The 25,848-nt window shown below is 36.9% G+C and overlaps 1 protein-coding gene and 1 long non-coding RNA gene across 9 annotated transcripts in view; both read left to right on the top strand.

Moving 5' to 3' along the window:
- Positions 1-25,848, top strand: part of ttll5 (tubulin tyrosine ligase-like family, member 5) — a 135,340-nt gene that overhangs the window by 31,993 nt on the left and 77,499 nt on the right. For all 8 annotated transcript variants that reach the window (XM_067368535.1, XM_067368534.1, XM_067368540.1 and 5 more), the window contains exons 13-20: positions 12,581-12,662; positions 15,287-15,348; positions 17,594-17,685; positions 20,903-21,004; positions 21,188-21,279; positions 24,780-24,842; positions 25,045-25,065; positions 25,155-25,282. In XM_067368535.1, coding sequence (XP_067224636.1) covers positions 12,581-12,662; positions 15,287-15,348; positions 17,594-17,685; positions 20,903-21,004; positions 21,188-21,279; positions 24,780-24,842; positions 25,045-25,065; positions 25,155-25,282 — 642 coding nt within the window. The remainder of the gene's footprint in view (positions 1-12,580; positions 12,663-15,286; positions 15,349-17,593; positions 17,686-20,902; positions 21,005-21,187; positions 21,280-24,779; positions 24,843-25,044; positions 25,066-25,154; positions 25,283-25,848) is intronic.
- LOC137006892 (uncharacterized) lies at positions 213-3,134 on the top strand. Its single transcript, XR_010892542.1, has 3 exons — positions 213-945; positions 1,686-1,754; positions 2,161-3,134. It is a non-coding gene; the product is annotated as an uncharacterized lncRNA (long non-coding RNA).

Consider the following 25,848-nt stretch of genomic DNA (forward strand, 5'->3'; position numbering starts at 1 on the left):
TCATAGGGATGACAGTAAATACTGAATAAATATTACTCCTCTGTATAGAAAATTGACAAACATATGAGAATCCATCAATATTTCTCCAAATGTGCATGCTTTTAAGCTAAAAGCCTATATGAAATGTCATAGAGGTAACATAACTGTTCAGACACTTTGCATCACAGAAATGCATTATATTTTAAAGAATATAATAGAATACCATTATTTTAACACTCTGAGGTCTAAAAACGCGCCGGCGCGTTTTGCAGTTTTTTTTTCACATTGCAGCAAAACAGACTTAAAATACTCCGTCATTTTTTGTCATAGAGACATAAGTAATATATCAATTGAAACTATAGAATGTCTTCTTTTTTTTGTGTACACTCACAATCAAAATAAAACTTTGTGCTTTTTAAAAATAAATAAAATATACAGGGTGTGCTGTCCTGCCGTCTCCGTCTCTGCAAACATCGTTCTAAAACGTCACTAAAAGTAACTAAAATAGATGGCTTATACATGCTACATGGACATGAGAGATATGTCTTTGGAAAGCTTTAAGTGTCTACTTTTAAACAAAACAAATAAATTCTAAAACAAATATTCTCCCTTTATGTAATCAGTATAAAAGTAAAGAGAGGTACTGTTTCTCCTGTCTGACCTAATTATCTTTAATGTGTGCCCGCCCACGCGCAGAGCGCTCTATTCATAAGATAATGTGCTGAGGCGATTTATGCAAACTGTAAACGCCCCTAACAGCGTCTTAAAAAGCATCAAGTTTCATCAGATTCATTCGCTGTCCTTCGCGTTTGGAAGATGGCACACTACACAGGTGAGCAGGCTCTTCAGATGGTCCTGGACAGTGAGGAAGTTCACTCTTTCCTCGGAAGAAGAACACGACTCTGACGATGAACGTCTGCATTTTGAAGAGCGACTTGATCCAGCTGAAGATACAGTTTCTGATGAGTAAGTGATTTAGTTTTACTTAAATTATTTGACGTGTTTTTTTTTTCTATATAAGCGTACATATATTTGCCTTATATTTACATCTATCTATATAACTATATATATAACTTTATCTCATAAAAACGCTTATAAATAGAATGCTTTTCTGTTGATATAGGGCCTACTTAAATTATTTATATAAGCGTACATCTATATTTGCCTTATATTTACTTCTATCTATCTATCTATCTATCTATCTATATATATATATATATATATATATATATATATATATATATATATAAATATATATATATATATATATATATATATATATATATATATAACTTTATCTCATAAAAATGCTTATAAATAGAATGCTTTTCTGTTGATATACTCAAATTATTTGACGTGTTTTTTTTTTATATACAAGCGTACATCTATATTTGCCTTATATTTACATCTATCTATAAATATATATATAGCGTATCTAAGTACCGTATATGATAGGCGTGAATGTGCTAAAATATGCTTGGTTGTGAAATGCGCGAACATGTTGCTATTTGCTAAATGTGCTAACTGATATAGCAGACTGTAAACGTTTACACATTCGCACACTTTGTCCGGTAATGGCCAATTGACAGACATATACAGCATGCTTGTATACCTGTTACTTTCCTGTCAGTTATGCATAGCTAATGGTATGAGAGTATTATCTTATATGCTAATAATAACAGGGTTTTTTTTACATTTTTTTTTAGGAATGTGGATCCATCACTCTCACATTCACCTGCAATTCCCACTAGGAGGGCACGCAGCAACACAGTTGAGTAAGTACACTTTTACCCACTATATGGTAGGCCTATATTGAAATCTGTAAGATTTTTCATGTTTTTAAAATAAGTTTCGTCTGCTCACCAAGGCTGCATTTATTCAATTAAAAATACAGTAAAAACAGTAATATTGTGAAATATTATTACAATTTAAAATAACTGTTTTCTATTTGAATATATTTCACAAAGTCGTTTATTCTTGTGATGTCCAGCATCATTACTCCAGTCTTCAGTGTCGCATGATCCTTCAGAAATCATTCTAATATGATGATTTGCAGCTCAAGAAACATTTATTGTTTACAATTGTTCAGAAATGTTTCATAAGTAGCAAATCATCATATTTGATGATAATATTTGATGATAATATTAATAAGATTCATATTTGATGATAATATATTTGCAGAGCTCTGTGGTGTGTCGTCACAGAAAGCAGCTCCAAAACGGACCAAAAGTGACCATGTACCGGTTCCAGGAGCAGAGCTGACATCAGATGCAAGGAATAATGCCACCGCTGGTCATCGGAACTGCATGCTTTGCAAAGTACAGCTTGGTAAAAAGCAAGACACACCTTGGAAATGCCAGGCATGTGACATTTACTTGTGTCTTCAGTTGAACTGTTTTCAAAAATGGCACACAGATGTGTGACTGTTCAGATTCTCTGTTCACCACCTCTCACTGACCATTGGGCTGCAAAGATTATCTATATGTGATCAAGCAGGTTATGTATAGGGTGTAAAAGTGGGCTTTTTTTTATAAACCTTACCTTTATTTGCCTGTATACACAAAAAATGTGCCTTTGACCCTAGTTTATATGTGGATTATATTGTTAACTTTATTTTAAATAAAAAAGAAAAAAAACAATGATATGTCTTGTCTTTGCATTTTCTTAGTTGACTCAGTCACATTCCTGACTGAATGGCTCATTATGCGGCTCATTAGGGGCAGGGTCTTAATCTCCCCAGGTGTAAATCACTTCATTATTCATGAAGAGTCACACCTCTTCGCATATGGCCTACCTAAACAAAAAGTGTCTTAGAAATTTAAAATCAATACAATGTTTTATGTGTCAGAGTAGGGAGGATCATTTCCACATCATTTTGAAGCAAAAACTCTACACTAAAATATACAATTCTCAAAAGTCTTGTGAAAAAACATTTAGTATGCATTTTTAGGTATTGTTTCAGTTACTTTTTTTTTTTGTTTTTTCAATAACCACGCATAAACATTATTCCTTTAAAAACACAAACATGTACATACATGTTCCTCACATATTATGGTAGCCTAGTTTGTGCTGAATACAGTGTAATGACACTTTTGTCATTAATATGTTTATAACCAACTGATAAAAGCACAAATGTCAGGGCATGTCAAAACTTCTCCAGGGCCCAAAATCAGCCTCAGACTCCAGAGGGTTAAATTGTAATAATATTTCACAGTATTGCTGTTTTTTCTGTATGTTTGATTTACACCATGATGAGCTGAGACATGATCACAGGGTTTTTTCACAGCCTACCTGTCTGAAAGAGCTCATTAATATGCAGGTCATTACAGCTCATTATGCAATTCTTTTGTCTTCTCAGGTGTAAATCACCCATTATTCATGATGATTCACGCCTCCATGCATATTTCATGAAATCATGGCGTCATCAAGCTACGCCTTTGTTTTGAATAAGTGACCTCTATCAGCAAAAATGTACATAGTGTGCCTTTAAATCAAATAAAAAAACTGATTTTTAAAAAAAAAAAAATATTTACTTGAAGTGTATTAGTTCACCAGAAATTCCCAGTGAAGCTGTTCTTTGCATCTGTAATTGTTTCACATTTTTCCTTGCAGTTTATTTTCAGTTTCCAACAGTTTGAAAATCAAAACTGTAATTACTCACTGTACATGTGTGAGGCTTGGTCTGAAGATGATCTGAACCAATTTTGATGAAGTTTGGACTAACATTGGGCACCAAAAAAAAAAAAAAACTTTTGTTAAAAATTATTTTTCTGAAAAAAAGTGTTTTTTTTTTGTACTGTGAGCCGCAGATGTGTGACTGAAGCATAATTTCTTATGGACATGGTTCTATAGATTCAGTAGCAATTACTATACGGTGCTCAATCCACATTGACAGATCATTGCTCAAGAACCATTAGCAGAAGTGGACGATATGAAAATCTTTCGGACCCTGTATTTTTGGAACCTTGTCAGTTTCCGACCATAATTTGGATGTGACCACAGAAGCATTATTTTTTTCCCCCCCTGCAGTTACAGTAATGTACAAGATATTGGACAAAGGGGGTTTTCAAAGGTTTTGTTCTAAAACCAAATGAGCTTTTAAAGGGTTAGTTCACCCAAAAATGAAATTTTTGTCATTAATTAATCACCCTCATGTCGTTCCACACCCATAAGACCTTCGTTCATCTTCACAACACAAAAAAGTTTTTGGTGAACTAACCCAAAAACCGCCCGGGGTGGTATTTTTTTTAATTATTATTTTTTTTGTGTGTGTATAGCATTTTTGGATAATTTCTCCCATCCATCCATCCATCCATCCATCCATCCATCCATCCATCCATCCATCCATCCATCCATCCATCCATCCATCCATCCATCCATCCATCCATCCATCCATCCATCCATCCATCCATCCATCCAGCCATCCAGCCATCCAGCCATCCATCCATCCAATTATGTTAAAATGTCAAAACGCCAGTAGGTGGAAGCGATTCGATGTTTTAATGACTGAGCTACTTAAATCATTCATTCAAGCAAATTCGTTCAAAATCAGATTAAGGAAGAAAACAAACACCGATGTGAATACTTTTGTCATTGATAAGATACTATTGAAAAATGAAGTAACAAAACAGACGGCTGTTTTAGTAACTGGTTATGCACTGATAGTTATGGCTAAATTGCAATGGATTAGCTAGTTAAAACATGTGTGGAGTGTACTTAGCTATTACAATGTTTTCACACTTCCTTCTCAATACATGCTTTATTCTTTTAAATGTCCCTCTTTGAACAGAAGTTTAATATTGTCGGCTGGGCAGCGGTTCTCTTCATTTTTTGGTGCTACCTGTGCTCTCCATTCAAACAGAGCTCCACTCGCTTTGTGTTGGTGAAAGTGCAACGCGCATTGGTTGGGCGTTACCAATCGGTTCAATGGAAGGGGGGTATTTTTTGACTAATTTATTATGACAAACTCATATTCAATTAGAAACAAAATTATTGTTACAAAATAAATGAATTATACATATGTTACTTTGTTAGCTTAAATAACATTAAAATCTTGCACTGAACAACACTGTACTTAACAAATACAATCCCTGAATACATGTGTACACTCTTCTGTTTCTTGACAGACACCTGGCAACGCTTGTGCTCACACAGCTGACACACATTTGTCCAAGATGCCGTTTGAGCATCGGTAACGTTTAATGGTTGCAACGGATGTGTTTCAGTGGTTTAAATCGACGCTTGTGACTTAAAGTGGAGTGCTTTTACTGTAATTTAGGCAAGTGCGCTCGTAATAGAAGCGACGCGGTTGAGAGACGCCACTGGAGCGAAAGAGCATTGGAAAGAAGGAGAATGCGGCGCGGCTGCTTATGTGACGCGATATGTGAATGATCCTTAGAAAGGCGACTTTTTCTTTGCATATCAGACAGGTAGCAACTAGAAAATAATACTAATAATAATTTAGCGGGCCGGGTTATGTTTTATTTTTGAGAGGCGGGCCGGGTGGAGGGGGAGGGCGGGCCGTAAACGGCCGGCAGTTTGAGACCACTGCTTTAAGGTGTGCTCACAACACAAAGATGGTCAAAAACAGCAGCGTCTCATGTTTTCTTTGCGGATAAGGCAATCCTATTGCATTGCAACAAGCTTGGTGAAAAATCTGCTAAGATTTACAAGTCACAAGCATGGCTTTTATCTACTTTTATGGGATTTTTTTGGATGTAGTCACAAAGACAGCCTCATGAAGATCCTTCAAATTTCTCTTTTATGTGAATAAAAGCAGCAGTAGCAGTAACAGCATACGGGTTTATATATTTTTGAGTGAACTATTCCTTAAAAATTGGAACATTTGGACCACTGATATAAAAATATTGGTGAAAGTCTCCCAGTTTCTGTGGCTGAAGTGATATGCATTACTGTGATCATGTGTAAATTGTCTCTTACTTAAGCTTAGAAGTCAAGTTATATTTCATCTGTGAGTTCATGCGAGTCACTCCACCCTCTATTATATTGTTTATGAAAAGACACCCAAAACCAGCAGGAATACGATTTATTTCTGCAGTGATGCAACATTGTCAAGTGACACAGCAGACGCAGGAGACACCCAGTGAGATGATACGTTACGGTCTTGTTATTGTTGTTGTGGTGAGTTTGGTTTGGGCTTGTTTTTTTCGATTCCAGAGCCCAACGGCTCATAATAACGCTCTGCTTTGATCTTCCCTTGTTGGTGCTTATTTATTCTCCTCACTGCGAATATTTTGTGGTGATGTTAATGGGCCCTCCCAGCACACATTAAAGAGCCACAAAAGCCGAGAGGAGAGAGACGGAGAGAGCGAGACGGCCTGTGAGGGCTGAGGTGCGGGCAGGACCGGTGTCTGCTCCTAATTGGGGGAAAATGCGTTGCACATGGGCTGTTGGCTGCTCGCTGTTTGAAGCGGAGTGTAAATGCGTATGGAGCGTGCTGTTTGTGTTTGTACGTGTGTTCACAATGCGAAATGGTGCTTTTGCACATCTTGAGTAATTAGTATGGGCCGCTCGCCCTGTCTTTCAGCTCGTGTTGTGTGTTTAGAGCTGATTAAAGAAAGATGTACTCGCCTGTAGCTCTGCTTAAGAACCCAATGAGCCTCTGTGCTGTCTGCTCCCTGCATAGACCGTTACTGGCTTCATTAATCAGCCTTATAGGCGGGGTTGAAAAGTAACTTGAGCTTGGGGCAAAAATGCTACCCGGAATGAACATAAATGCCCCCCAAATTCAAGATATGGGGAAAAAAATGCCCCTATAAATAAGCTAAAACTATCATGATTGTCGCAATTAAAGTGAAATGTGACAATGCATAAAAGGTGTTGATTGCGACAGTGTTTAGATCTGCTCATGTTGCATCTAAGGTTTCCTTTTAAGGTTTTTTTTTTTTTTTTGCAGCGTAGAGCATTATAGCCAATAGTCTCTGTTAAGTTCATGAATGCAATGCCCAGTCATAGGTGTTTATATTAGTTACCAGTGAAGAAGAAATCCACTGAAAATGCTGGAAATTCAATGTGTGCTCCAACAGTCTTCTGTAGTTCCCTGAATTCTCTCATCATACTCAACAAAGTGCAGATACGATGTATGTAAGAGATTGATTTTGCATTTTCATCAGCTGGTTATAATGGGAGTTCTCATTGACCGCTTCAGTGATGGGAACATCTAAAATAGCCAATGTGAAGTCTTCGTTTTCTAATGCATAAAAAACAAACTAATTCATAAATGGTTCTCGGCTTGTTTTGCCTATTGGAATATGTTGTTTCTCCACACACAAAAACTGCATTAATAATCATTACAATATCAAGGGCAATAACTGACAATACTGTAGGCTGTTAAAAATTACATTAATGTAAATAAACATAAATGCAGGGCCAGATGCAGCTTCTCTGTTGCCTTGGCAATGCAAAGATGGCTTATTGTTAACAGACTATTCTAATTGATTGAATTAATTGATTCAATTTAAAGTGCCCCATTATGATTTTTTTTTTTAGATATGACCTTTTATCTAGTGTGTAATAGAGCTGTTTGTGAATGTAAAAGTTAAAAAAAAATCAGAGTGCTCATAAATGGAGATATTGTCTCCCAAAAGAAAGAAGCAGTTCTGAACTGCCTGAACCGAGTCTTCAGTAATTCCAGACTTACTTCCTGCTGAACCTACGTAGCTTCGTAACAGATTTACATAATGTCAGCCTATGATTTTCATTGGCTGCCTGTGAACAGTGTCTCTTTTGCCCTGCCCTCAATCACTGTAGTTGTATTGTGTAGTTTGGTTTGTGTTGTTCATGTCCAGAAGATGCTGTATTCTGCTCTGCAAAAGCAAATCCACTTCATGCACTTCCACAGGATGAGATTGATATGGTGAAACTGACGACATCGTTACTGTTCGTATCACTGTGGATCAAGTGCCGATGAAGCCTCAGGAGCTGAAATTCAGATATGCTAATGGTGTTTGGTTTCCAAAATTAAAATGGTTTTTGACCTTGGATGCATGTAAACCTGTTGTAGGAGACTCTAAAACAAATTGGGAACCTTTAAAATGGCATAATAGTTATTTTAGTTTAGTTTTATTTCTGACACAAGTGCAGCCCAAAGTGCTGTACAAAGAAGAAACAAGTAAACCAAACAAAGACAATAAAGCAGACTAATATTTAGTTGTCTCCTGGGTCAGAATCAAAAGCCAAGATGTAAAAGAGTTTCTTCAAAGCTGTTTTAAAATTGTTCAAAGTGGGGGCAGAGCGGATGGAGAGCGGTAACTTATTCCATAACCTAGGTCCGGCTATCGAGAAAAGCATGATCTCCTTTTTGCTTGAGCCGGGATAACGGTACCTGAAGCAAATAGGAGCACTATAAGTATTTGACACAAAAAACAACACTTGAGCATTTAATAAGGTAATTATAAAAATTCCCTCTACAAAGTAAAAATTATCGTAAAAAATATTGCCCCATAATGGAGAAGGTCATTTCTGACCCTGCTTGTAGGGCTTTCACGACTACCTGTTTGTAGTAGATTAGTTAACCAGAAAAGTAGTTGACTAGTTAACGAATCAGTATTTTGCCTTTGTTCTAAAACCTAATGAGCTGCCTACAATAGACATTTCAAGACATCAGTGGCCAAAACGACCCTGTGATTTGATCCTGTGTGCAGGAAAACAGACACAGGAAATTCATTAAGAAAATGTCAGTCTAAATTTTCCATTGAAATCAACAGCAACTTGAGGCTCACATTCACATTATGTAGAGCAGTGGACAGAAATGCAGCTTACTATGTTTTGGTGTTGAACATGAGATCAGTCTCCTAAGGTGCTGCCTTAGAAATTGGCCAAAATGATGTTTTTGTCTTTAGGTCCAGTCACATTTACCATTATTAGACGAAATCCAAATTTCAATAAAATCCACACAATCTGGAATTTCGTGCGAGGGTGAAAGATTTCCATATGCAGATTCACCTGCATGGTTTGAACGGGACTTCGCTACACTATTGACAATAGATAATGGGTATTTTTTAGGGCTGCCCCCTAATAGTCGACTAACCGTTAGTCAACTTGAAGAGGCTTGGTCGACCAAGATTTTATTAATCGGTTAGTCGCAGAAAAAAAAAAAAATCCTCCACAGGAAGTGGCGAGGTCACGCAGTCCTATAGGCACAGATCATTAACTGCAGGAAATCCAAACATTCACCTATCATTTATCGACCTCAAATATGGCTTATCACTTGAAACATGTGAGTCGCAACTTTAGTCCATTCTCTTTAATGTTTGCCTATAGATAAATGTGCGCTATTTTTTGGCGCATATCCAAGTGTTTGTGTGGAGAGCGTGTTTACTGCATGACATGGAGGCGCCGGTGGGATCACTGCACTTAACTTAAAATACTCCGTCATTTTTGGTCATAGATAAGAGTAATGCAAAATGTAAAGGGTCTACTTTTATTTCTGTAAACTCACAATAACAGCAAAACGTTGTGCTTTTGTAAAACAATGAAAGCAATCAGGATGCGTTTTCTGATCTCGGTCTCAGTGAACTTGAGCTTGTAACAAGCATGAACCGAAACTCATCGTATAGGCTGCTTTCCTCACAGACACACAAGATATACATCTATAGCTTGTAATGTCTACTTTTAAACGAGCCATTTCAAATGGAAAATAAATATTCTCAGATTATGTAATCCATATGAAACTTGCATATAGGCGTGTCCACTACTGTGGAGATGAGAGATGAGTCAGCATTGTTGACTTAATCTCTGCAGCTCTGCAGACTAGAAAAATCTTTAGTCGAGGGCAGCCCTAGTATTTTTTCCCAAAAGCAACCATTTTGTTGTCAGGAACCACTGTAAATGTGTTTTTCTCAGTCCACAACAGTGGCTCTGCATGTGATCCAGGTCATTGTCACGTTTTATGTATGGAGCAGCAGGTATAATCTTAGTCAGGAGCATATGGTCATAGTTATGGATTTATCTAAATACTGAATCCTGTCAGCTGATGAAGGCCCTCTGATGAGTGAAGCGAGAGGTCTTCAGTGATTGGGTAACCAAGTCCAGATGCTTTTCCATGCACATTCTACCTGTTTACAAATACATGGATTATAGTATACCATGCATAACCGGTTTACGAAATACTCCGGTTTACGAAATATATGTGACATAATCTGGTTTGGGATCTGTCTTAAATGATTGCATGGGGTCATTGGTGAACTGGAACTGGCATATATTTATGAATGCTTTTTTTTTTTTTTTTAATTGAGCAAATGCGTATGAGTCGGTGGAGGAAAAGGTTGTTAGAGTAAGAGGTACGTCACTCAAGCCGGTTTTTGGGTCTGAAACAACTCAACACAGTGTTCAGTAGATCACATCTTGACTTTTAAAACTTTAAAGACTCATAAGCTTTGAAACGGATAGCTCACCCAAAAACAGTAAAATATAGTGTCATTTATTGTGTATTGTGCTAATAGTGTCATAAGAACTGAACCATTATCAATCTAATGATATAAACAGATACAGGAGAAGTGGGAATAGAGGGATCAGCTGTTGATCCCTTTGATGCCATGAAATGTAGTATAAAGTCAGCAGGGCGGCACAGGCTTATTTATAGTCGACATGTCGCCCCACTTCTGTTTACACACGAGCACAAGCACACACATTCAAACACTCTCTCTCTTGTGTCAGTGAATGTAGAAAGGACACAGAAACCCCCCTTCTGTTTGATAAAGGCCTGCTTTATACCAGAGAGTATTTAGAGCCACATATAGGCTCTGTTTCAAAGGCTAGTGTAGGCAACATTTAAAACGGGTCCACAATGAAAGTTTGTTCTGAAAGATAGGAGGATCATGCTGCTCTTTAGGGCTGGGCGATGCATTGAATATTAGTGAAATTATCGCAATATCTTTCCTGATTTATATAAAATTAGGAAACACTGGTGTAAAGTATATTGTGATCATTTAAAAAGTTTTGCTTGTAAAGAAGCCAATTATTACAAAGGGAACGCTCTTTGCTCGCTCTCTGTTTATAACCCATTCATGATTTAGATAAAAGTTTTATTTCTCAAACTTTCTGGATTGAAAGATGTGATGCAATTTCTGCAATTAGTATTTTCTGTTTAATGCGTTAAAAATATTTAATGCAATTAACACTGCATCTGTTTTTTCCTGTCCTCCTTTGGCTATCAAGATAAAATCAGACGTGTGTCAGATCTACATCAGGTCTTAAAGTGACAGCAGCCTAATAAACCAGCTGCGGTCTATCATTAATATTAATCAAACAACAAAAGACAAAGAGAAAATCACTCACTGCTCTTGACTGAATAACGTTTGTAGCTTTAATAAGGATTCATCTATATTTAATTCAGTGAAAACTATGCAGTTTTTATGTACATTATTTCTGTAGTATTTCTGTACTTGAATACTACTGTTATGACCTAACTGAAAATCTTAAAGCACTGTTTATTTCTTTTGTATCTTTGTATTTATTTCAGTCAGGACCACTTAAGTCAAAAAAATTACTGCAGACAAACGTTTTAGTCAATTATTTATTGGCATATTTTGTCGAAGTTACATTTGGTGGTATGGCTCTGTTCTAAATTCCCCTCCTTTTCATGAAAGCTAAGACAGGGAACAGCAGCAGCTTCTGGGGACAGCCTCCTATTTTTTAACTGAGAGAGCAGCAGAAAATCCCCCTATTGAGAACAGAGCATGCATCAATGACAACAGAATGACACTGATGAAGTTAAACAGGAGGAGCTGGGGAGGAGGTGGGTTGCAAGCAAGCTGACAGACAGAAGCTGCTTTTAAGCAATGCACCTTATATGAGAGTTGCCAATGGAGTCCATACAAATCGGATCAGCTAATATGGGTGGGGTTAGAATTTGCAAATCAGCTGATAGCGAAGCTTGACTACGAGGCCTGCCTGAACTAACGCAGAATGCTTGATTTGTCCTGTCACTTCTGATTTGTTTATTTGTTCTTATTTTATTTTTTTGTCTCAAAAAATGTTTGAACTTTATATTAGTTAGGCTAGTGGTTTTGGTTGTGGTTTAATGGAATCGAGAATCATGGAATTTCCCTAGTATCTAAAAATTTGGTGTCATAACAACCGTATTTATCAAAATACAAAGTTACATGTTTGAAAAACACATTAAACATGTTCACATAAAACACCAACAAAAAATTCAGATAGTTACCACAATATTTACAATAAATTTACAATAAATCTTTACAACTGTACTAGCTAGTAATTCCGTGACGTCACTCCCTTTTGTACAAAGACAGCTTTCCTAACATGCTAGATATTGTGTATGTCATGATTTGTCAAAATATCATAATATTGAAAGTGCTGTGAATGCTAACTTTCTGTACACTAATTTAATACCAGTGTCAGCCATCACAGGTTCAGGAGAGACACACAATTATCATTTAGAGGATTTATTTCTGTGTGTTAAAGAGGTTTTCAATGTGTATGTGGCCTGTGTTTCTTCTATTACTGCTTTAATCTGTTCATTTGCATTTACAGATGGCTCAGTAGCGCTGACTGCCTCTGTGTGGTGGTTGTCCTCCCATTCACCCGTCTCACTGTGTGTGTGTGTCTCAATTCGCAGAACTGTATGGTTTTGACGTTCTCATTGATTCCAACCTCAAACCGTGGCTCTTGGAAGTGAACCTCTCTCCCTCATTGGCATGGTGAGCAACGCACACACACCAATCCTATGATTTTTCCATTTTCTTATGTGTATGTGATGTGTACAATAACTGCTTTGGGTGTTTGTGTTCTGCCTGTGTTACACAGGCAAATGCAATTTGAGATCACTGCGTTGTGCACTTTGAATTTCCATCACATACTGCCATTCAAACCACGAATTTTAGGCAAATATAGAAATTCAATCAAAAGTGCATTTTGGCCCTTGTAGCACCATATTTTGACAGGAAGGAATTTTGACGTCCAAGTAGTTTAGTTTAGTTGAGGGTCCAATTCTCACTATTAACTACTCCTAATTACTGCTTTTTAATAGTTAGTAATGTAGTTGTTAAGTTTAGGTATTGGGTAGGATTATGAGATGTAGAATAAGGTCATACAGAATAAGGCATTAATATGTGCTTTATAAGTAATAAACAGCAAATATCCTAATATTCATGATAATAAACAACTAGTTCATAGTGAGAATTGGACCCTAAACTAAAGTGTTACCTTGAAGTACAGTAGGTTCAATGGACTGTACAGTAGTTTAACAACATGCAAATTATTGAGCCAATGAAAGACTTTCCAGAACACTTTCAGTCGACAAAAACTCCATAAAACAGTTGTGGATGTTGTGAGTTTTACATGTGATCCAGGACTTTTATAAAGTGCATGCAATTGTAAAGACTGTAAGTCTCATTTTCATCCGTGTAAAATTCAATATGGTGTAAAGAACATCTCAAGCATTCCTTATGAACTCACTGGTCTACGCCACAGTATCTGGTGGGATCAAATTGAAGCCTACAAGAAAAGCCTATTTCAAAGTGTAACACCAGATGAGAGGAAGGATTTCTTGTTACAGGTGATTTGTTCGGCCATCAAAGATCTACCCAATTAGATGTTTTCAGGTCAAGACCTGTCCAAAACTGGATCAGAAACTTTGATGCTCTGCATTAAGATAATGCAACCAAGTGAGGTGACCAGTGATTTGAGTGTGTTACCACAGGAGTGACATACATCAACTGCAAACATTTGACAGTGTCCCATTATGAACATACTGAACAGGCCCAGTCATCATAGGCTTCTTGGAAGTTGAAATGAAGGGTTAGAAAACCAACCTGCGGTTTCATGCCAGTGGTTTTATAAAGACTGGTAAAGGCCTTACAGCGAAGAGTTTTCCAAGGCAACTCTCTCTCACCACTGACATTCGATTCGCTAATACAGTTAATGAACATCCTAATTAGTGGAAGCCCTGGTTATAAGTTCAAGAAGAACATTGTTCAGCAGTGACGTTCTGATGCTCTAAGTGATGAAAGAAGACTAGGAGGATCTTAATAGCAAGTGGCTTCCGTCAGGGTGAAGGTGCAATAGCTGGCCTAAGAGATTACATTAAGCAGCCCAGCAACATATTCAACAGGATAATAAAGAGCCACAAAGATTTCAAGGCCAAGAACTCTCTCACCAAGATCAGAGATGAAATAAAGAAATAACTCCAGCCTCAACCTGCTAAACCAACAAAGATCAAGCAAAAATGCTTCCTATTAAAAGGCTATTTGGTCCCCAGATATTTTTCATTACAAAAAAAAATTACACCCAACTGTTTGTGTCAAACATATCCTTATGCATAATTTGTCCAGTTAGAGGGAAGTTCTTGAGTCAAAATCAAGCCCTCCATTAAGTGTACTTGTCAACATGCTCATAAACATAAAAACAGCACAGACCGCAGTGGTTTTGGGTCAAGAATGGAAAAGTTTAAACATCTTCACATTTGTAGTGCTTTCAGCAGAGGTAAATCACCTAGTTGTGTAGATCTGGCACATTATGGACCGGTTTAATAGACACAAATCTGAAGCTTTGTGTCTAATTGTGCTATTTTAAATTGCACTTCTCTTGCTTGTGAAATATGTGACATCTATAACAGTGAACTTATAGGGATAGTTACTCAAAAATCATATTTCCCTCATGTTCTTTCTTCTGTGGAACACAAAATATGATATTTTGGACATCATGGACTTGAATTGTGTGGACTAAAACATTTGTCAAAATATGTCAGTGAACCGTCCCTTTAAAAAGACACGCAATTTTTGTAGGCAGTGACAATATTTATAGTATTAACTATAAAGGGTTGAGTCGTATTATTTTATTTCCTCCGTGAAAACCTTGGAACTGCTCTGATATCTGACAGCTCTCACATGACTTCAAGACGTGAAATGTAGTCATATAGACCAGCGGTCGGCAACCTTATGGCACGGGGAAGGATAATAAAGCTCGCACCTCGAGGGACTTGGGAGGCAAGTTTCAGGCACTTTATTTAAATTAAATACATACGCCTTTTTAGCTACGGTCACGCGCCAGTGATTATCCCTCCACGTGCCGTAGGTTGCCAAGCCCTGATACAGACTATTGTTATGATGGTTTTTGACAGTGTATAAATCACCATTCAGTTTCACTGGATGGAAATGAACGGCTTAGACATTCTGTCCAATATCTGATTTCGTGTTTCACAGGAGAAATAAGATAATCATATTTCTGTGTGCTGTTTTAAAGGCTTATAAATCAGAACAGTTCATTGGCCCACAAGGTTTATATAACAGTGTACTAATACGTTTTCCCCTTTTTATATTTCTAGTGATGCTCCCCTTGATTTAAAGATAAAGGCCAGCATGATCTCCGATATGTTTTCTCTTGTGGGTAAGTGTCTTTTTCACAGTCCTCTACCACTTGACCTCAGGCTCATGTTGTAAATGTTCTTGTATGGTCACATTTTCTAACCACAGAACACCCATAAGTGCAGGTTACTGTCTGTGGCCATGGCTTTTGTCATGTGGGTCACATTTGTTTGGTGTACAGTAATGACCGGTTAAGAGGATGGAGGGTTGTGCTTTCCTCCCTTACATGAGGTTTTATAGGGCCCTATGATTTTTTGCGATGCGGAAAACGTGGGAATCGCTGAATCCAGTTTAACATGAAATGTCACAGAATTTGGCATATTTTGGATAAATAATCAAATATAGGGATATAGAGTTAATCAAATGGCGATATAGACTAGTGTATTTGGTCCCACTTTATATTAAGTGGCCTTAACTACTATGTACTTACATAAAAAAAAAAAAAAAGTAAAATGTACTTATTGGGTTCATATTGAATTTCAAAACACTATTTCTGCTATTGAGGTGGGATACGGGAAAGGTTATGGAAAGCGTCGGTGGTATGGGTAGGTTTAAGGGTAGGGGTAAGGGTTAAGGGATGAGTCAACAGTGTAATTATAAATGTAATTACAGAAATTAATTACAGATGTCATTACATGCAGGTGTTTTTAAAATATAAGTACAATGTAAAAACATGTATGTACACAATAAGTGCATTGTATCAAATGATTAATTTAAATGTAAGTACATAGTAGTTAAGGCCACTTAATATAAAGAGGGTCCGTGCATTTTAATATTAAAGCACATATAAACACTGCTATTGAAATCTGAAGTCTGCATGTTATGCATGTCTCAGTTTGACACACATGACACTCCACACTATATGAGGACATGAACACATGGACTTCATCTCCAGAGAGTCACTTCAGCAGCATTTCACCATTTCATCTGAGAAAACTATCGGCAGATACACACACAAACTCACAGCCTGCCAAAATAAAAGTTCGGTTTAACTTATTATGGCAGAAATATATTACTGTTGCACAGTAGAGTATACTTATTAAAGTAATAATAATAATAATAATAATGTTTGTAAATCACACAATATCTCACAATTTTCTTCCATGTTTTAGTTTTAACAGTATCTGTTGTGCAGCACTTTGCCAAAAAATGAAATGAATTGAATTTATTACATTTTAAAAGATTCATTAAATAAGTTTCTTGCATGTGATTACATCTGTTTTTGATAATAAATTTGTAATAAATCATAAAAAAATGAAATTGTGATTTGGAAGGTCTTTAGGTTTAGCCTCTCTGTCTCTCTCCCTCATCACTAATGGTACATCGTTGCCTGCTGGTGGTTTTTTCACATTTTTCCTACCATGCAATTTGAAATGTGACGTGCCTGAAAAGAAATCAATACCCTGCGTCCTCACCGCAGTGTTAAAGAGTTCCCGCAGGCAGTGTTCATTAGCATTAGATGACTAACATGAAGGAATTGTCAACAGAACATTAGATGCTTGCATGAGTCATTGAACTGTCATAGTTTGGCTGAAGAAAATACCTCTGCAGCGCTCATGAAAATAATGATTGCTCGAGGCAAAGTTTTGTTGTGCTTATGCAATAGGTTGTCACCACTCCAAAAACTCGCAAATCTGATGCCAGAGAAAGAAACGCTCACTGTGATGATTGATCTCAATGATAGTTGTGGATCACAAGCATCTGTGTGATCCACATTTCTGATGGCTAGTTTACATCAATTTCAAACAGTAGAACTGATAAACTTGCCTTCAATTTTTGTAAAAGTTTTCTATTCTGGTCACAGGTTCAGTTGATCTAGAACCTGTTGTCCTATTAGTGAACATTAGTTAATGTCTGCTAAATTACTACAATTCATCATCACATCATGGAAGTGTGGAAACCATAATATAGTGTCTTTATTCAGAATTATTTGATGAACAGAAATATGTAAGAACAGTATTTATTTGAAATTACAATTTTTTGATTGATTTAATGTATCCTTGCTGAAGAAAAGTATTATTTTCTTTCAAAAAAGAAAAGAAACCCTTTTGAACAGTAGTATACATCAACAAGAAATATTGTAATAAATAACAGAATATTTGATTTGATATCAACTTTTTTCAGACTGTTTGATGCAGTATTTGGTCTGCTGTTTTTGTACACACTCTGCATTTCACATTTGGATGGATAGAAATTAGAAGATTATTGTGTATTGATCATCATCAAAGTACTCTTTTGTTTGAACAGCCACTATTTGTTGCACTTAGGTTTTGTGTGTCAGGATCCCTTATCACGACAGCTGCGTACTGACAGAACTGGGTTTGACTCAAGAATGAAGAATCCTACCCAGAAGCCTCAGGTAAAAATAACCGCACTTTGACTTTATTTATTTAAGAAGAAAAACCTTCATGTTTCAGCATTTAGGTGTGTCAGCACAAGACAGAAGTCAGAAGTAGTACTAGATGCTCATGTGGGAAAGGAGGCACTAATGTAACAGGATGATCTCTGTCATTTTGCACTTTCTAGTCTGTGATTACTATGAATATATTAAAAACTTGGAAAGCCCTGACACAGGGGCCAATAGACTTAATTTATTATGGGATTGAATAGCAATTTCAGCCCTCTGGACTCAATTAAGCTATACAGACTTAAAATTTCACCTGTAATTCCCTTATGAAGAAATAATTTGTCTCTTGGACCTGGACACATTTCTTTTGGACCTTCAGCTTTTTGATCAAAACTTTTACAATATTACTTAACAATCTTTTACCAAATTATATAAATATTTTTATATATTCTCTTTGTATGGGTATCACACTAAAATTGGAAGGAGTTTATGGGATTACTTCATGCTTTTTTCTATTTCTTTGTTTTTGAATTGACTGAACGGTCTACTAACACACTCATAAGGACCAAACACGTTTCGTTGAGTATAATGGGAGTTTTGGTCACTGATAAACTTGCTCTGTTTGATTGACAGCGCCAGCGATTGTAAAGGGAGTGTTCTTTGATCACTTTCTTTGCATAATGTAATCACAGTTTAAATACTGTAGAATAGAAATATACAGAGCTACCGCAAAAACGGGAGTTCAAAGACAAAATTCTAAAGACGTCTTGTTTCTCTGGCGCATAAGGTCTGTACCAACACATATTCACAGGCGTGTTGGTATAAACAATTTTTACAAAGGCAGGCAATTTATTTGTTCATTGATGGTCAAGCATGTACACCATTGGTCCAGCATCATAAGCTTGAGATAAGCAGCTAGTGTACAACCACTCAAGGCACTTGAGTTTCACCCTGGTCACTAGATTGTGTTATTGGTTCCAAATGCTTATAATGGACCCGTAATTTTTGGCCCACAGACAGTTTGGGTGGGACTCCTCAGCAACCCATCAAACTGGCTGGCAAAATTTGAAGCAGCTGTTTCATATCAATATGATGAAAAGGATTTAGGGAATTCCATGGTGGATTTGGGGAACAGCTCTCCTCAGCTAAGAAACAAGATGTTAAGGAGCTGATTTCCCTGTCCATTTGCTGGGTTGCCCAGCGTAGACCAGCGTGATCCAGCTTGATATCTCAAACCGAGACATGCTGTGGATCTGCTGAGTGCTAGAGGCTTATGTGCAGGTTATACAGGAAGAGGTAATGAGGATACTGCTGATTGAAACCTTTGAGTTGCTTGATACCCCATTTTCATAGTACAATGGCATTTTCTATTCTTAATAATTTTGTGAATCTGACTGAAGTGTCCTACGGCCGAATCACTGCCGTGCTGATAACGAGCTATATCACACAGCCACGAGTGTGATGTTGCTTTTATACAACAGTGTGACAGAGCAAGTATTTAAATAAATAAGAAACAACCACAGAGTGTCTTAAAGAAAACAGAAATACTTTCTTCCGCCACAGATTCAATTCTCAAGTTGATAGTTTAACAGTAGAGCCCAAGCCTCTGTTACTAATTCAAAACGTCACTTTAGAACTAGTAATGAAGGAATGGGCTGCTTTAGTTAAGCTATTAGTGTTTAGTATTACTGAGTAGATAATTATGAGAGAGAAAGAGAGTGTGTGATTTCCTGCGTCTGGTATAGCTTTCCTTCTTTAGGTCAAGTCATAAATTCTTGACAAGAAATTGTGTTTGATGAAAGCAATATCTTTATCGCAGCTTCCTTTAAAGGGTTAGAGATTTCCCATGACAGTCATCAGCGCTGTTCAACGCATTGATCTCTATGAAGTGCAGCGTCAGATTCAGTGTTACCTCTGTGCCGCGTTGCTTGTCTGTTGAGCCTCGTAATGTGGTGTGCAAGTTTGAATAATCTCTTTGTTTAAAACCTTAATTAATTTTTGTTTTTGAATTGACTGAATGGTCTATTCACACTCATAAAGACCAAATGCGATGTAACTAAGAGATTCGTTGAGTTTAACGGGAGTTTTGGTCACTGATAAACTCGATCTGTTTGATTGACAGCTCCAGCGATTGTAAAGGGAGCGTTCTTTGATCGCTTTCTTTATATAATTTAACCACAGTTTAAATAACAGATTATTTTCACCCTACTAAGAGAAACAAGGTGAAGTTGAGCGTTTAGTCACTGGTTTGATTTACTGACACACAGACAAAGATCATGTGACTGTACATGAATCATTAATATCAGATCAGGCATTAGAATGAACACAGTTACTCACATGTTGTTGCATTACTGTCGAGTTCATATCATCAAAGTCTGATTGCGCTGAAATGCGATTGATTTACCAAAGAATCCACAGTGAAATGAACCGAACACAAATAAATAAAGCTCAACTGAGACATTCACATTGATGGAAATAAATAATCATATTCCTGCATTAGGATCCTTTGAAAGGTGATGTTATTTTAGTCCTGTATCGCTCTTCTCTCCTCCTCATCTCACTAACACACCAGTGGGCGGGGCTAACGCTGTGATGATGAGGTGGGCGTTGATTTCTTCAGTGGAGGCGGAGTTTCACCATCTATAGACACATTCCAGGATCAGTCGTTCTCTGGTTCTGGAGTCAATAAAAGCTTTTATTGGACTAACAAGGAAGATTTCAGTTCTGAAACTTACAGGATATTCTTACAGTACGATGAACTCTTATATATCAAAAGCTCAAGGAAAAGTTGATTTCTCAATTCATGATCTCTTTAATGTTTTATGTGATAAAACAGCCATAACACCAAATCCATTAAAACTAAGCCAGGCAGGGAATTTTATCTTTATATTGCAGTGTTTAATTTTAAGATCTAAATATTTTTGCTGAATCCAAACCATGCACACATGAGCTTTAGAGAGTTTATGAGGTGTGTTTGTAGCACAAATGGTGCAGGACTGGTTATGTGTGTAAGTTTAATAATTACATCTCTTTCTAACGGCATGTGAAAGCAGTGTGTGTGCAATGTCACAAATGCCACTACAACAGCAGATTTATCAGTTGCTGCTATATAACAGAGCCATGACCCTATTGAAAATAAGGCATTTCGGTTAAGGGATTGCTCAGATCACCAACTCTAACTATGAGTAGCTGATGATGCCTTTTTGTAATAATTCACTCTTATCCTCAGCGTCAGAGACCGCCATCCTCCAACGGTGCCGACCCAGAAGCTCAGAGAGAGAAACACGGCACTAAGCAAGCGGAGAGCACACTGGGTCTGACAGCAGAAGAGGTCAGCATCCAACTCTTACAAAGATTCTGAGTCAACAGCCAACGGTGTTTCCATGACTTTAGCCAAATGATGCCTATGTTAGGAATTTTTTTGAAGATAGCAGGCTGATGCATGCTCTTTCTTCTTGGCTGCTCCTAACATATTTGATATTGAACAGCATGTTCTATTGTCTCTCCTGGGCAGATGAAAGTTCTAAGGAGGGTACAGGAGGAATATGAGCGGAGAGGTGGATTTGTTCGGATTTTTCCTACTCCAGACACCTGGGAACTTTACAGGTTAGGAGAATATCAGAAACTGTTGAAATGATTTAACTAAAGCCCAGAAATGGGCTATCCAAACTGACTTACAAAAGATGAACAAAAGCTATTTGTCAAAGAGCAACTTTACAAGTAGCTTACATTTGTGAGCATCGGTTAACATGGTGTCCTTAATCTATAATACAAGTAGTCTATAATATGAACTACATGTACTTGCTATAGGGTTAGGATTTGGGATGGTTGTGTGTAATTATGCAAAAATTAGTAAGTGCATGTAACATGTAACAAGGTTACTATAAAAGGTTACACTTTATTTTAAGGTGTCAGTATTACAGTGTAATTATACATTTAATTTCTGAGTAATGACAATGAACTACAAGTACTTACTATAGGGCTAGGCTTAGGATGAGGGTTTGGTTTAGGGTTAATTGCACATAATTATGCATAATTTCTAGTTATTACTACAGGAAATACATGTAACATATATAACAATGACACTGTAAAATGTAGTGTTACTGCATTTATTAATCTTAGTTAACAGTTAGTCAACATTTACTAGCACGTTATTAAAATCAGTATCTGTTATTTAATGGACCTGAGCTAACATGAACTAAACAATGAACAGTTATATTTTTATTAACATTAACAAACATTAACATTTAACAAATTAATTAACATTTATTAACATTAACAAATTTATTAACATTAACAAAGATTAATAAATACTGTAACAAATGTACTGTTCAATGTTTGGTTAATGCGTTAACTAAAGGAAACTTATTGTAAAGTATTACTGAAATTACTTTACATGGTAAAACTACACTGTTTTATCATTATACATATAATTCAAATATATGCATAACATAATTCACAGACGTAACATGGTTAGTGTGGTTCAATTTTGGACACTTAGAAATGTAACACTGCAGCTAAATGCAGTTGTGACTCCTCGTTCTGTAAGGATTGCGTTAATCCACATAGTGTGCACTAGTTGATAATGCAGGGACGTCACTTACATTTGAGCACTGACAGATGGTTTGAAAAATGTGCCTCGACTCATTCTCAGATTTAGATACGGTCTCTCTCTGCTTTAGTTTCTCCCAGCAGCACTGGAAGAGCATGCTGTTCAACAGTGCCTCGGTGATTACTGAAACATTTGTGAATGGTAATGTCTCTGATTGCCCAAAAAATAGCTAACAGGTTTAAATGGTTTAAACTGGGTTAGGCGGTTTAAACTGTAAGCGTCTGTACGCTTTAAACTGTACTGCTAACCATCTGTACACACATTGAGTTGTAATTTAGAACATGCACTTCTGTGATTAAATGAGGTCGTCATTCACAAAACTGTTTATGTTGCCAGAGTAAGCTTAAGATTGGACTCTAAACAGCAGATTTTAACCAAATAAACCAGATTTCATCATCCTGGCTTCACCTGAGATTATAATAACTTTGCCAATCCACCTCTAACCGTGCAAAACTCTGTTTGTTGTCAAGCTTGAGCTGGCTGCCCCTAAATCAGACGCTGCAATCATGTCTAACTAGTTAAAGCAAACAGCGGTGTGTGAGGAAGAGCAGCTGCTGTCTGTACAGATCCTCAACTGGAATGACCTCATAAAAGACTCTGTGCGATCTTTGATAAACCATCAGGGTTTTTTTAATAGTTAATTAAAACTAAAGCCATTAAGTTTCATTACTTGAAATAAAATGTCTCATTTTCATTTAGTTTGACTTGATACACTGAAATAACTAAAACTGAAATAAAAACTATATTTAAAACTTTAAAATTAAAGCAAATATATATATATATATTTAGTGCTCATATTTAGTGGGAGACGGTTGAACTAAGAGTGTGTGGAGAAAAACACAGACACTAATTTGGTGTGTCAGTCATTATCATTCACTAATTCAATAAATAAACTTGAATTCAATTATTCAATTATTTGTGAAATGTACTCAATTTCTAACTGAAAATTATTTCAAAGTGAATCCTACACCATTTTTTTTCAGTGCACTAAGGATGTTAGCATAAATGCAGTTGAGCACTAGAATGAAATGATATTTAGGTGTGCTGTTACGCCACTTACTTGTGATAGGAAACATCTGTGAGCAGGTTACAGGGATCGCCCTCCGTTAGATCAAACCAGATGTGCTTAAACCAGGGCAGTCAGTGCCAGCGTTTGCTTTCTTCTTTGAGTTGGGAGGTTATGAGTATGTTAGATAGGCAATGAAAATTAGATTTCAGCAATGCCAAGTTGTGCGTATATCATTCCCTTCACTCATGCATGTGCTCTGCACTTCTGATTGGACAGTGTGGTCCAGGAAAATGATCGGCCTCTGAGTATAGATGGCCTGCAGACGTGGGTTATAAAATGGTTATAATCACTGAACATGACATTTGTGAATGAAAATCAGAAAATATGTGCCAGCTAGAAAGATTTTCCATGTTATATGTGTTACAACAGGTCACAGTCTTTTTTTTTTTTTTGCCATTCAGATCTACAGCACATAGGTCACTATCATTAAGTAAAACTAAAATTAGAACCACCAAACCAACATTTGAGATGCTTTGATGTGATTGGTCTGCTGGTTTAATGTTTGAAGCAGAACATTTCTCCACTAATTAGTTGTCATTTGTCACTTTGTCAAAACATTCAAAAAGCCCGATAGCAACTCAGAATAATAATTATTCGGTACTTTTACTTTTTAAGTTAATCAAAACTTTTTGAAAATGGACACATACATGAATACAGAGATGACTAGAGCAGGTTTGTTGAATATTTCTAAGAGCTTGGGGTCTGAACCAGCTTTTTGAAAGATTTTTTTCCATCATCTTGGACATCCTTTTTCATCATTGACCCGAGTGCTACCCCATCCTAGTGTGAACACTTTATTCTCATTGCCCGAAGACGCTTTAATAGGATAGTGTTGAAACCGCTTGACTGAAAAAGACATTTATGTCTTGAATAAACATTTACTTCACCTGCAATATATTGTTAAGGAACATAGGAAAACAGCTAAAGCTTTTTAAATGCTTGTTTGAGCTAGGTCTGGAAAAATGTTGCAGTCATTTAATGTTCAGCACCTCATAATTTTGTAATTCGCACCACGGTCGCACCATTAGCCAGTTAGTGATGAAGCAACTAATAACAGAGCATAGTAATGTAGCTCAAGCGTGACCGATGCGCTCTTGTAGAGAGCCAGTTGGCCAAACAGTCGACCAAACACCATAAAGCATCTGACCAATCATTACGTGTGTCGGGTCATAAACATCCAGAGCAGTTCTTGAGTAAAGCTAACAGGCATTGTTTTCTCTTTTCTGTTTTTATACACTTGAAAAGTGCAAGAAACGTCTTGTTTATCCTTCTCATTTCCATAAAACTCACCTGTGAAAGCTCTGACTGATTGTTTACCGCAGAATGTGTTGGGACTTGCTGTGTAATTAATCTGTCTGTAATTAGTTTCTCTCTCTCTCTCTCTCTCTCTCTCTCTCTCTCTCTCTCTCTGTATCTCTCTTTTAGTGGTTATCTGGAATACAAGACATCTATGAACGCCATGTTGGCAAATAAACTTTTCCATGGAAGGTAAGCCTTTCTGCTGTGGTTGGAAAGATCGTCATCTATTTATGGAATCTTCAGCTTTTTTGTTGTTGTTGATATTTAATGCATGCCATAAAAAGCCTTATTATGCTCTTATAAAGTGGCCATATTTCTTAGAGGAGCCCTTAAATAAGACTTATGTGTGTCAGAATGGTTTTAAAATCATCTGTTGCTCTTTGTTTCTCAGATCTGTGATCTCCCGCTCAAGGTTAGTATCTGCAGTTTCAACCCTTAAATGCAACCACACACACAAGCAAACAGTAAGAACAATCAGGTTTGCCGTGTTTTGCTCCACAGGAACAGGGTGAATGATAATGTCCCTCTGGTGGTGGGGGTCTTTTACACACATCATGTAGTCCAATACGAAAGAAAGCTACTGACTCTGGAGGCGCGAAAGCAGAGGCGCAGCGGAAGAAGACGAGCAGGTGCGTTTGCTCCATGTGTGTAGAAGGATTGGGATGGGATTAGATTTCTAAATAGTGTACCTGTCATTTCATGTACTGTTTTGAGATCTGTGTAGTTTTCACCTGAGCTGGGAACACTAACAAAAGATCATGTGCACACATTAGATTAGGTGTACTTAAAGTGTTGTGCACAGCATGCTTATTGTGTTGATGTTGTATTGCTAAACACTTGTGCTGCTATTGAGGTGGATACGGGTAAGGTTAGTACATGTTTAGTGGTATGGGTAGGTTTAAGGGTGGGTTAAGGGAGGTCAACAGTGCAATTATAGATGTCATTACAGGTATTAATTACAGCTGTAATTACATGCAGGTATTTTTAAAATATGAGTACAATGTAAAAACATCTATGTACACAATAAATGCTTTGAATCAAATGATACATTTAAATGTTAGTAAAGATAAAGCAGGACTGACATGTTTTTTACGATGTCCAGTTTAAGAAGATATAATCAAGACTCAACATGTTGTTTAATTTGATATACAAAGATCGCAGGAGAATTCATTCATTTTTGTTTTTATTTTATTTT

This window comes from Chanodichthys erythropterus, chromosome 18 (genome assembly GCF_024489055.1).
Source record: "Chanodichthys erythropterus isolate Z2021 chromosome 18, ASM2448905v1, whole genome shotgun sequence".
In the NCBI taxonomy this organism is placed as follows: Eukaryota; Metazoa; Chordata; class Actinopteri; order Cypriniformes; family Xenocyprididae; genus Chanodichthys; species Chanodichthys erythropterus.